Below are 13,214 nucleotides of genomic sequence, written 5' to 3'. Positions count from 1 at the left end.
GTCAAAATGCCTAGGTGGTTTTATCACTTGGCTAAAGGAATAAGGCCTAAGCAGTTCCTTTCTCCTCGCCCTATCCCAACAAAATAAGCTTATTGACCGATGTAGCTGTCAACACTGCAGTTCAGGGGGAAAGAAGATGCTTCAAGCAGACAAAGCAAGTTTACAGACGGTCAGGCCAACCACCTTCCACCATCTACAGAGAAACTGGTCTTCTACAAGGAACATCAATACTTAAGCTGTGCAGAAAACAAGCTTCCACTGAAAGACTGGTAAAGATCCATATTGTTTCTACAAAGCTGTTTATCTGCTTTCTTTATAGAAAAAATTAGGTTTTGTGTAAGCTCTTCATTTTTTTTGTCACAAAAAAGTATAAACTATTATAAATATCAGCAAACCGTAACAGAAAGATTTCTGATTGTCCAGCTAAAACCAGCTCCTGTTCTAGCTAGCCTGACATGAATCTCTGTCCCCATGAGCCACTGCACTGCCCTGAGCCTGCATTCTTCTTTATGGGCATTGCCAAAGCCCTTGCACGAAGCACTGCAACCCCCTTTTTTAGCTGAGCTGTCAATATGTATCATGGGAGATTCAGTCAGGCAAAAGCCACTGATGCCTGAAGCACCTGTATCATAGCTGCCAAGAGGCACCCCAGTAAATTAAGAGACAGAACAGAAACATCACATTTGGAATTTCAGAGTTCTTCCTGTCTAAATAAAGTGTTGTTATTCTTTCCAACTTTTATTTTGGGATTGTTTATTCCCTAAAATATTTCAGCTTTATGCAGTGGCTAGGCACAAGCCATCAGCACCAAAAATACTAAAATGTTAGTTCTTAGCAGGAAGGAATACATGTTGTTACACACTTTCTCGCATGAGGTAATTTGCATGGTATCAGTGGTTCAAACTGTTACTTAAATTTGTGCTCTATCTTGGTCACAGATTAAGAGATAACTGCCCTTTCAAACCCAGAATTTTCTTAACAACTGTTCTGGATTTAAATTAATTTTTCCCAAAAAATACCTATGGATCATTAATCAAGACAGCACAGATAGCACTGCTATACAATTCTAACAAGTTACACTGAAATATTCACTTGAAATTAAAAATAGAAAAACATTCAGCTGAAGAACACTTACAGGCTCTGTTAAAGTTGTATCTTTTTCCAGGAACTGTACAACACAATAGGCGAGCTAGAATGTAAGTCATATGACTATTTAGTTTAAACAGACATTGTTTAGACATTGCAGCATAACTAAATATCACAATTTATAATGGAAGCACTTCAGATTGGGGGGGTGGGGTGGAGGGAACCCAACCCAAAACACCCCTAACACAGCCATTTCAAATTCTTCCAAACTAAACAAAACTGTAATTAAAGCAGCAAGATATACAGGCCTGCTCTATCTTATAAAAACTTCCTGTATATCAAAAATCATCTTTTTTTTCATCCTAGAAGAAAATTGCTTTTAAACTTGACAAAGTTTAAAATCAAGAGATCAGGCAACATCTGTCCAGCTGAGTGTCCTGTCCCCAGCAACGGCCAACAACAAATGCCCGTGGAAGAGTGTATGAAGTGGGGGAAGTATAATGTGATTAAATCACCAGCATGCTCTCCCAGACTAGTGATTTCCGTCCAGGGATCTTCTCAGGCCAAAATGTAACATTATACGGTCTATAATTACTTATTGTTTAGTTACTTAGGACATAGTTAACTAACTGAACAACCATACCTCTGCCCAGTACAGAAACCATACAATAATATTATTACTAAAGTAGTTACATTCCTAGATTCCATTAAGACTGATTTTAAGAAGTCACACTATTTTTCTTCTCACACTATAAAGCCAAGACAAAAATAATGTACATTTCAATACTTGGAATGCTTGAATACAAGCGTCCTCTTTCCATTGTTGTTGTTGTTTTTTTTTAATCTGTCATCCCAAAGCAGATAATTACAAAGCTGCTAATTGCAATGGGTCTAATTTATTTCTTTTACCCTTAGGCTAAGGATGCATATGTGTAGATTAAAAAAAAAAAAAAAGTCACACATTAATCTCATAAAATCCCATTATATATATGTTGTACAGTAATGCTTTATTGTTCAAAGACACAAAGACTCAAACTGAATTCAGCTTTAAGACTTCCAACTTTTAAGAGTAGGCTAAACTTGTGCTGTAAGAGCAGCCAGGCCTCTCCGGATCGCAAAGCAGATACAGTGTGGGTTTACACCTGCCGGTTAGTGTGAAACCAGAAACACAGACTGCTGAAACTGCATGTGGCACTAGTGGTTTATGGAGCGACAGATGAGTAGCCTGGTCAGCAAACCAAATGCTACTTCCAGGTACACAGTACAGCCGAATTAACAGGACCTTTTCAGGTACCGATGAACCACATTGAACGTATCATCCAGAAAAAAGGATATCTTGCTGTACTGACCTACCAGAGACACCTTTGGCAAGTGACCAGTCCCTTTCGTATCACTGACATGACCACAGAGCAGCCTATTGCATAGCAATAAACCACAAAGACAAGTGATCTAATTAAGTTAAAACTTTATATGAGAACTAGGAATTAACTGAGCTTTTGACTTGATCCTGCTTGTAGACTAGTCATAATGATTTCACTTTAATTAGAAACGCATTTCCGTGTATCTTTAGTCTCTAAGGAGCTGTATTAGTGAGCTAAGTTAACAAAGCAAGTTTTTAATTAGCCACAGCAGAATTACTTGCAAGTCTGCATCAAATGTAGTCAATACTCAAGTGCCATATGTCTAGAAAGTATATACATTATTCCTCAAATAAAATGCTGAATGTGCAACGTGTAAGAATGGAAGTCAAATTAAGAACTGCAGCATTCTGACAGCTACTATACATATCTGCCATTTGTATCCAACATTCTCCACCCTTCCCCATCACTAGTATGGTTTTAGAAATAAAAAAACCACACTTCTGGAGAGTACCTGGCCATACTCAAGGTTCCTTTATGCACAGCACTTAGGTTACATAAAGGAAGTGATTAACAGCACAAGGTCCTAAGATTAAATGAAGCTTAAAGTGTGACAAGACTAGCAAGCAAAAAAGCTTCTCACTTAGGTGACATGACTTCAATGCACTGTTATATTCTTTTACTTTTAATATGTGCTAATTATCTCAAAATTAACATTTAGACATCAGATCTGTAAGATCTTTAAAGCAGGAGTGACTGAATTTGCAAATGTTTTGGAATATTGATATTACGGCGCATACTGCTTCAAGTTTCATTAGTTTCAAATGCAAATACAAAAACCCCCACCACTTAAAAATAGGCAAAAGCTTACCTGTGCATGAAACAAAGCTAATCCCTTTGCAGTATGCATGGGAATCAGAACTTTCATAAGGAACTGTTTGTGTTCTGCTTTCAGTGGCAGTGCAAAACCATTGATAATACTGAAAACATGAATAAGCAGGGTTTATTTTTATTAAAAAATATTTTTTCCTAGCAAGACAAGAATTTCTCTAAATTCAAGAGACATTCAATTCAGTTTCTAAAACTGTTTTCATAAAATAGCTCTATACATGCACAACCTTTAAAGTGTTGGTATAAGAGTTTAGACTCTTGGCAGGAATACCAGAGAACCATAGTAGATGGCCTGAAGTATTTTTATCATGACTTCCCTTAAAGTAGAATCATCTACAGGAAGTCTTGCTGTCTAATTGTAAAGCTTAGACACATGCATCAGGAAGCTGATCCATTTCATCCACAATCACTAGCAACTTGCAGAGAAAAAAAATAGATGGCATGTAATTTTGAACTATTTTAACAGCAGTTTGTTTCTGTAGGGAAAGGTTGTTCAACAGTCTCAAAACAAATGTTCAAAGTTATTAATTTATCTCACTGATTCAGTAATCTTGTTTTTAAGAGCTGATGAGTCGTACAGACAAAAGTCCTTCAGGAAGAGGCTGGGGTTTTTTCCTCCCCTCTACATTTTAGATAAGTCTGAGAAAATAATGCTATCCCTTTGACTTGATTTTCATGAAAATTGGTTCCACAATAGTTTCATAGTGTTTGGATTTTCAGTTAAGACCAGTAATATTTATAAAATCTTCTATTGTGAAATGTATGTGACAGTTTTGGAAAACCAGGAAAATACTACCACAAAAAAGTTAAAAATTAAAATTAGTGAAATAACGTCATAAAAGATAACCAAAACACCCAAGCACTTACAAGGCTTTCCTGAATAGAATTTAAAGAAAACCAGCCTAATGAAGATTAAAGCATTTCATTCAGCATGAGGGCATAAGTTAACACTCATTTTCTGAATCAAATAAGTCATCTATCAGATATAAGATAAGCAAGAGTAGGTATTACTGACAAACAAGGACCTTTGAGAAATATTTTGCCAGTCATCTTTAAAACTTGCACCGAATTGGTATTCATATGGTAACCCAGGCAGTTATTAGATTATATCAGTGACTGCACGTCATCACTCATTTCTTTTCCCCTCCATTCCCAAAGCAAGAAAGCTAAAGCAAGCACCCACAATAACATTTTTTCTGTCAGATCAAACTTACCTTCCTAATATCTCGAGAAGTTCAGCAACACCATTGAAGTGCTCTGTTTCATATATAAACCTGTTACAAAAAAAAAAAAAGACAACCCTCAGAAATCAAAACAGAGGATTACAGATCCCAAAGAAATAACCTGTAATAAGCTTTAAATATTTGAAAGCCAGATCACAGATCAAACCCAGTTTTTTTTATTTCAAGAATAAATCACTGCAGACCCAGACCATATAGGCAAGATAAATTATTCCTCAACCTAGTCACACACACAGAGCATACCTGAGGAAAATGTTGTTAATCTGTTTCCTGATGAATGCTCTTAAACCAAGGAATTTTCCATAAATTCTATGAAGAACGGTCTTCAGGAAATCACGTTCTCGAGGGTCTTCACTATCAAAGAGCTCCAATAACTTTAAAAATTAAATTGAAATTTATTACTTTTGAAAGACTTAGTTTGTTGTGTTACTAACCAATTCAAATTTTATCTTTAATCTACAAGTTTAAATCAGAAAAATTAGAATCAGTTTAGCCAAAAATTTTATTTGGATGTCAACATTGTATTTTCAAAATTGGATTTTAAATAAAGCTGATAACTTAAAAAAAACCCCACAAAACAGCCGCTTCATTCCCTTCAAATGTCTGTGTGCAATAGATAAAGCCATTCCAACAACTATTACAATAACAAAATAAGAATGAGATTATCAAACCTTTAGCTAAGTGATTTACACTTGGTCTTTAAGAAATTAGAATGAATCAAAGCTGTGTCAGATATCTACAATTTCTTAATTAAAAACTTGTACTGCTCATCCCAAAAAAGCTACTTGTGTCTTGAAGGTTAAGCAAAAGCATTCCTTTACAAGAAATTTCACTAAAATTAATGATTTTATATGGAGGAGGTCTTAAATTAAGCATAAGATATGTAATAATAACTGACTCTCTGCTAATATAGACTAAATGCCACAATAAGCTAGCAAGATTTTCCACACATTTTTTTCCTTGTAGAAAGTTTTCCAAGGATACAGAAAACACCCTACTCACCTGAAGACATCAAAAGATATTCCAACCCCACTGGACCATGATTTTAGTAGTTTTTTTCCCTGCACATCCAATTGAGAGCGTATTCAGAAATGCTAACTGTGCTAAACAAGTCAGTAACTTTGCTCAAGCAGTCGCTACAGCTCCTGCTCAGTCCAGGTCTGTAAGCTTAGGTACGTCTACACCAAAGAGCATATGGGACGGGAAAGAGCTGTTCAGGAACTCGTTCAGGCTCATTTCATTTTTATATTTAGAAGGAATTTCTCAGGGTCACTACTCCACTTTCTTTCCACATATAGCTAGCTGTTCATTGCATTGTCTTTCTCGTACTGGAGAGGAAGATCAAGTGAAATGTCAGGAATTGAAACTCTGCAACGTGGCACTTAAGAACCATGGGTCAATTAGTAAATTTGGTACCCACAGCCAATAGTTCAGCAGCAGCTTCAGGCCTGAATTTTGTTGGAAAAATAGAATAAAACAGAGAAGAAGGAAACACCTATAAACAAGAACAGTAAAACCAAAGAAGTGGAAATTAAATGCAGTCACTGAAGGTGGGGAGGGAAAACATCCAGCTATGTTTTTCCTTTTCATTGCTGCACTGTGATAGCCTGCCAGCACTTGCTCTTCAAATACTGAGCTTTTCCTTGACAAACAAGTGTTTTGACATGGTAAAAAACTGAGTTAACCTTGGACAAAAATTGTTATGGTGTCCTACAGCCTAATTCCTTGAGAAGTTATATTTAATATGGTATCTCACTTCACTTTCTTGCTCATAGTTATTTTGCATGGTGAAGCACGATTTTCCTATGTGCTTTCTTACTAGATTTTCCTTCTGTGTTTAACACACAATAGTAAAGAGAATGACCCTGTCCAGTCACGTTAGCAGATGTTGGAACATGTTTCATGTACAATAAGTACAGGAACTTTTTACAGGAAAAAGTTCGCTTTAAGTTTTCCCATGATAAATCTATGAAAAAATAAAAGCATTACAAAAGTTTAATTAGCACATTTGACTGATCTGAAGTTACTGACTGGAAGTTACAAATCATTAAAAACACAAATTGTACTTAAAAATGACAAATATTTTGCGTTGCAAAGCACTGAGGTTGATAGTGGAAAACAGTGTTTCTGAAGTTACTAATTACATATAGCCTGACTGGTGTGATGTGCTATTTATTTAGTGTTTGGCAGAAATCACTGTTAGAACGACTAAAATTTAACCCTGTGTCAACATGAAAGCTTTAATACTCTCCTTAGCTGTACAGTCCATCTGTTAAGCTTGAGGGCTGATCTTTAAATCTGGAGGTGGGAAAACTCTCTACTTACCTGCTGTACAAATTTCTGGTCAATATATCGCTTTGCAATGCTAGGCTGAAAATCCGGGCTCTCCAAAAACCTCAGGAAAAATTCATACACCAACTACAAACATTGAAATGAAAAATCTGAAGTTACTATATACACCATAACAGATCTCAGCCCTGCCACCACCACAAAGTCAGTGGGACTATTTACATGCTTAAAGGAAGCCTAACACATCACTGCTTAATCACAGCCTCTTCTGGAATTTACTGGAAGAATTACAGTAATATCAAGAACACTAACTCCCAGAAGAGTCACAGCTTAATACATAATCTACTGAAAGTATCACTTAGACAAAAAACAAATTCTAAGTATTATATATATTCACATTTCCTGCTATATTAAGAATTTATTATGTAGAAATAAGTTACCAAACACTTCTCAGCACTGAAGGTAAAGTGCTCTAACATCATATAATTCTTTAAACAGATGAAGAAAAATCTGCTAAGTGCTCCTGAAATTAAGTTTCAGTTGCAAATTCTAAATGTGAAAAGTCGTATTAAAAAGCTGAACGAATACACAGAAACTTGAGTTTCACTTAACATTAGGTTTCTATATCCTGGATGCTCAAGTCAAACAACAGGACCCTCTGCAGATTTATCTTCAGCATCCCTTATATTTTGTAGTATATTATTTCTATTGAGTTCAAGTCCCCATTCGTTATGATCCTGCAACACCCACAGATAGAAAAACAGACAGCAGATAGAGCTAGCAAGGGCCTGAGGTAGCTGAGAGGCATGAAGAAGCCAGAGCACAAAGCCCCATATTTTGGGGCTCATGTGAAGTCCAAGACACAAAATACTGTACTTCCATAACAAAGGCAGACCTATAAAATACATGTAAGGCATCTCTTAATTAAGACAGAATTGACAGGAAAGATGTCATATGTTTAGATACATTTGGGGCTGCTTACGTTCTCAACACCTATTTCTTAACGTCATGTTAGATAAACAACTGATTAGTAATAATACTAAAATGCAATTTAGATACATAAAGACATCACTGACAGGAGTTCTAAATAAAACCCACACAGAGCTGTGGTCACACTCTAAGGCATGTATTTCAACTATTACCACTAAGAGTACTTATTAAACTGAGAGCCAACACCTAATTCATAATTACAATTATGAAGTCCACTTGAGACAAGTGCTTGACAATAAGTACTTTTTATCTAGAACATTTGAGATGACAGTTACTTATGCATAGCCTCAAGGAGGGTATGCTGTATCTGCAAAGCTGAAGCTTACAAACCCAAGCTCCCCTTCGGTCTTTTTCCCCTCTGACAGACTGTAACAAGAGCTTTTCATATCAGCAGTTTAAACATATACAAATTTCTTTTAACAGAACTGTATTAAAACCCAAGCTTCCCTGTACAGCCTTAATTTTTCATCTTGTGGATAAACACAATAGCACACAATTGCACAATAGACAACACAGGACAGAATTTATAAAAACCTGGTAATAGACAATCTAATAGAATCTTTAATATTACCACACTCAATTCTTCATCTTAGAAAGGTATCAACCATGGCTGTTTAATATCTTCATCAATGACATAAACAGTGGAATCTAGTGTATCCTCAGCGAATCTGCAGATGCCACCAAGCTGAGTAGTGCAGTTGACACGCCTGAGGGTTGGGATGCCATCCAGCGGGACCCTGACAGGCTTGAGAGATGGGCCCATGCAAATGTCATGAAGTTCAACAAGGCCAAGTGCAAGGTCCTGCACCTGGGTCAAGGCAATTCCAAGCACAACTCTGGGCTGGGCAGAGAATGGATTGACATCAGCCCTGAGGAGAAGGACTCAGGGTTGTTGGTTTACTAGGAAGCCCAACATGACCTGGCGATGGGGGCTTGCAGCCCAGAAAGCCAACTGTATCCTGGGCTGCATCAAAAGAAGTGTGGCCAGCAGGCTGAGGGAGACAACCCTGCCGCTCTGCTCTGGTGAGACCGACCCCAAAGCAGCCAGCTCTGGAGTCCTCAGTACAGGAAAGATCTGTTAGAGCAAGTCCAGAGGAAGGCCACAGAAACCATCAGAGGGAGGGAACACATCTCCTGTGAGGACAGGCTGAGAGTTAAGGTTGCTCAGCCTGGAGAGAGGGCTCTGAGGACACCTTATTGTGGCCTTTCAGTACTTAAAGAGGGCTTAGAATAAAGGTGGGGGAGGACTTTTTAGCAGTGCCTGTACCGAAAGGACAAGGGGTAATGGTTTTAAACTAAAGGAGGGCAGAATCAGGCTAGATGTAAGAATTTTTTTACAATGAGGGTGGTGAAACACTGGAACAGCCCAGGCAGGTGGTAGGTGCCCCATCCCTGCAAATATATTCAAGGCCAGGCTAGACAGGGCTTTGAGAAGTCTGATCTAGTTGAAGATGTCCCTGCTTATTGCAGGGTAGTTGGACTAGGTGATCTTTAATGGTCCCTTCTGACCCAAGCCATTCCATGCTCTACTGATCTTTTTCAAGCCAGAAACTACATACATTTGTTAGTGGTTTGTATTGAAATGGGAAATATATGGCTGGAGGGAGGTTATTAGCACAGCTTCATAGGATTAATTTTGGAATTATATGTCATTAAATATTTCTGTAATAAGTTCCTGTATTAAGTATTTCTCTATGTGACAACAACAAAGAATAGTCATGTGTGATAACTGCTTAGATGATCATGGTATTAGAAGCTACCACCAGGGCCAGAGGGGAGAGAAGAAAAAGAAAAAAGCATGGCAGGTTATCAATAAGAACAAATTGATCCTAAAGGCCTGGAGTAATAACTACAGGACGAAACTCAAGGATTGCCAAGTTACAGTTCAGGATCCAAGAAAAAGCATCTTTTAAGCATTTACAAGCCTTTAAACTGAGAAAGGGTTAACTGTAGGATGATAAGATCCATCTACACAATGAAGCCTTGGAAGTGACAGATGAAATCCTGGGATACTCCAGGAAGATACTGACAGTACAGAGATGCACAGTCCTACACACACTTGAGGAAATTTATTCAAACTTGAAAGGATTCAGAAAAAGAGCCACTAGAATTGTCATGGGATAGAGCATCTTTTACAAATGAAGACTGAATTATCTTTTGTTTTTCCTAAGGGACAGAAAGAGGAAGGACTATTATGGCTTCTTTCCATAAACAGATATGGGGACTGCAATAAACTTCAAGCAGAAGAACTAAGTTAAAGCATAATTCTGTAATGTCTTGGTACAAACTGTCCAAGACTAAGTTTAGGGTATCAATTAGGATCAAACCCAAAGTACATCTCATCTATAAAATACAGCAAGTTAATATGAATGCAAGATTCTCAATATATGATGACAAATCCATCAGTTGCATGTCTCATTTCTAATATAGGGAAAGTCTGTATTAGTAACCACTTGAATGCTTGATATAAACACATGTAATTCTAGAACCATGACTGCTGCTTTTGTTCTTAAAGAACTTTCAGAAATACAAAACTTAGTGCTCAATAGTCCAGTATCTGAACTGTACTGCAGGGAAGTTTTGTGCACTAAAGGAGTATATACGCAGTTCTGATGCTTACAGAATTGTCTAGCTTCCTGATAATGAGCACCACTGCTCCTAGATCATGTACAGCTGGTAAAAGGTAACAAATAACTTTGGAAATCTTTGGAAGCCTTGGAAAATCCATGAAGCTTTCTCCAAGGCATTTCAGGAAGCAAGCTGTAATCTCCATTTCTGGATAGTCAACCTCTCCCTTCTCCTGTATGCTAATGTTTGCAAACTTAAGAAGCATAACAGCAACAGAGGAACAAGATGAGGAACAACAACAGGGGAACAAGAATGCATCCTAGCCACAACAGACACTGGCTGCTCATACCTTACAAAAAAAAAAAAAAGTTACCAAACTCTGTCTTCTACTAGCCAGTAGCAGATGCACTGTAAAAGAAAGGAGAGGAAGACACAAACTGTTTCCATTGTGCTGCAATGAGCAATCTATTCCAAGAACAGGATGAACAACTGATGCAGGAGAGGGAAATCCACAATGAATTATCAGACAGCCTGGCCAGAACTCAATTTGGAAAAAGGTAAAGGAAAAAGCTGAAAATAAAATTTCGAATAGTACCACAGGCTATGAACCTCTTTCAATTTCTCTTAGACAAGCCTAAAGCTTGTGAACTGGCTGCAGAAACCACATCTTTTTTTATAAAAAGAACTATAGGTTACTTATGACATAAAGTGAACTGAGCTGACATTTACAAATTTTACTGCTGAGAGACAGAGAACATTTTGCAGATGATGCCACTTCTGACTATAACAGACATTTGCATCGGCCTTACACCCTCCCACCCCAACAAAATCAAGACTCTCATCTAGTTCAGTTTAGCCAATTCTCCTATGAATTAGAATCAGGCATAGATAAGTAAGATCATTATTATCACAGCCTTTAATCTGCGCAGGTTTTTTTTTTTGTGGTAACTCGTTTCTCATGTCAAGTATTATCCTGAACATGTACTTTTTATAGCCAGTATTAGAAGTCCATTTTTTAAATAAGAGCATTCATAGATACCTTAAAACTGTATTATTATAGGGACAGAATAGTACTTTAACTCTCTTGAGAAGGGAGAGAATGGTATGCAGATGTGTGTAGCTATTAATCTTCTACCTGCTGCTAGGTTTTGCTACATAACTTATTTAACAGATATTACTTAAATAAATTCAGCAACAAACTACCTGAGATATGAACTTGGATGACTACAAGGGATTTAGGTTGGTTCAACTTTTAACAGTTAACTGAAAGAAAATAAAAGAAGTTCAGCAGACTGCAAGTCAATCACGTGATTGATACAGCAAAGCTATAAAAATCACGAGATTGGCACAGGAGTGCAACAATAGAATAACTAACCAACTGTTACCAAACAACAACGCCTATATTGTAAAGTTTTTGCACGAAGGGAGGGAAGAGGGTAGAAAGAATGAGGAGATATCTATTTCTTGCTCAAAAGACAAATTAAGGGTATTAGTCCACTTTTTTATTAGTTACAAGAAACCTAACTGTTAACATCCACTTATAGTTTATTGAAATCACAGAAAAAAGTTGCTCAAGTGCAGAAAACAAACCTCTTACGAACATAATTACCTAAAATATCTGGATATTTTTAAGACATACATAGACCACACTTAAACAGTGCAGTCACTGTTAAAAAAAAAAAAAAAAGGTATTTAAGCAACTTGGAAGACTTACATTCTGCCATATTTATACATGTTAAGAAAAGCACCACTTTTTTCCCCTTTCAAGTATAGAAACTTCATTGTATTACAAAAGCAATTTTGACAGTCTTAGCAAAGGCACAAAATGACTCAAGTATCCATTCACAGTCCTTGACTTACAAGAAGGCTTGAAAATAAAGGAATCACATACCTGTATGTGGGGCCATGAGGCTTCAAGAGTTGGTTCATCTTCTTCTGGATCAAAATCTGGGTTATCACTAGGTGGAAGTGTTCTGAAAATATTAGAACTAATCTGCAAGAGAGAAGAAAATTGTTTCATTGTATCACTTTTTATTCTTCCACAGATCATCCTCAGCAAGGTACTGCTTTTATCCTAAAACTGCATGAAACAAAACCATTTAAAAAAAAAAAAAAAAGTACTATGATACATTGATTTTATTCTTTATTTTTTTCAGAACTGCTAAATCCAGACAGTCAAAAGTCTGAAACAGGCCTATGAAAACAGTAAGAAAGTAACTTCTGTCTCAACTGTTTTATAAGTTTGTAGCTAGACACGATCTTATTTAATATTTTTCTCGGAAACCATAAAAGTTCAAAGAAAATTTCAGTTTCTTCTTAATAAAGACCAATTTTTAACTAAGTGACACTGAGAACTGAGGTTTTATATAAAACAACAAATACAGTATGACTAACCAATTATGATTTAAACAGAGCTCTCTTCACGTGCAAGGTAGACAATTCCAAAAATACACCTTAGAGTTCTTTGCTTTAATTAATTTAAAGGTATTTCTCACTTTCAAGTAAGAACTAACGATCTGTGTACAATTTTTCACCTTTCATAATTTCAAAGTGTTTCAAGGTTTTGGAAAGTCAGAAACACTTAACAATTGTAACTTTTTGATTTAACACAGTAACTTTGAAAAAAGAAAAACAACCCAACCCAAAATAGCTACCGAGTTACTTTAAGTATGATATAGCCATATGAAATCAATTTCAAAAGCACAAGTGTAAAAAGGTTTCTTCAAGGATTTTTGACGTATAAAGAAGTCTGGATAGAAGACCCATCTTTCAGATGACATTTATTTTTCTT

General features: G+C 36.6%; 2 protein-coding genes across 4 annotated transcripts in view; one reads left to right on the top strand and one right to left on the bottom strand.

The window, feature by feature from the left end:
• PACC1 (proton activated chloride channel 1) overlaps positions 1-12,638 on the top strand; it is a 45,365-nt gene extending 32,727 nt beyond the window's left edge. For all 3 annotated transcript variants that reach the window (XM_037405799.1, XM_037405795.1, XM_037405798.1), the window contains one exon: positions 12,580-12,638. In XM_037405799.1, the coding sequence (XP_037261696.1) occupies positions 12,580-12,623 (44 nt within the window). In that variant the 3' untranslated portion in view covers positions 12,624-12,638. The remainder of the gene's footprint in view (positions 1-12,579) is intronic.
• PPP2R5A (protein phosphatase 2 regulatory subunit B'alpha) overlaps positions 1-13,214 on the bottom strand; it is a 44,525-nt gene that overhangs the window by 8,243 nt on the left and 23,068 nt on the right. The window contains exons 3-8 of the mRNA XM_037405794.1: positions 12,315-12,416; positions 6,902-6,994; positions 4,820-4,950; positions 4,550-4,609; positions 3,316-3,424; positions 1,136-1,189 (exon numbers count right to left, since the gene is read on the bottom strand). Of these exons, the coding sequence (XP_037261691.1) occupies positions 1,136-1,189; positions 3,316-3,424; positions 4,550-4,609; positions 4,820-4,950; positions 6,902-6,994; positions 12,315-12,416 (549 nt within the window). The remainder of the gene's footprint in view (positions 1-1,135; positions 1,190-3,315; positions 3,425-4,549; positions 4,610-4,819; positions 4,951-6,901; positions 6,995-12,314; positions 12,417-13,214) is intronic.

Source organism: Falco rusticolus, chromosome 12 (genome assembly GCF_015220075.1).
Source record: "Falco rusticolus isolate bFalRus1 chromosome 12, bFalRus1.pri, whole genome shotgun sequence".
NCBI lineage: Eukaryota > Metazoa > Chordata > Aves > Falconiformes > Falconidae > Falco > Falco rusticolus.
This window is presented reverse-complemented; position numbering and strand designations above follow the sequence as displayed.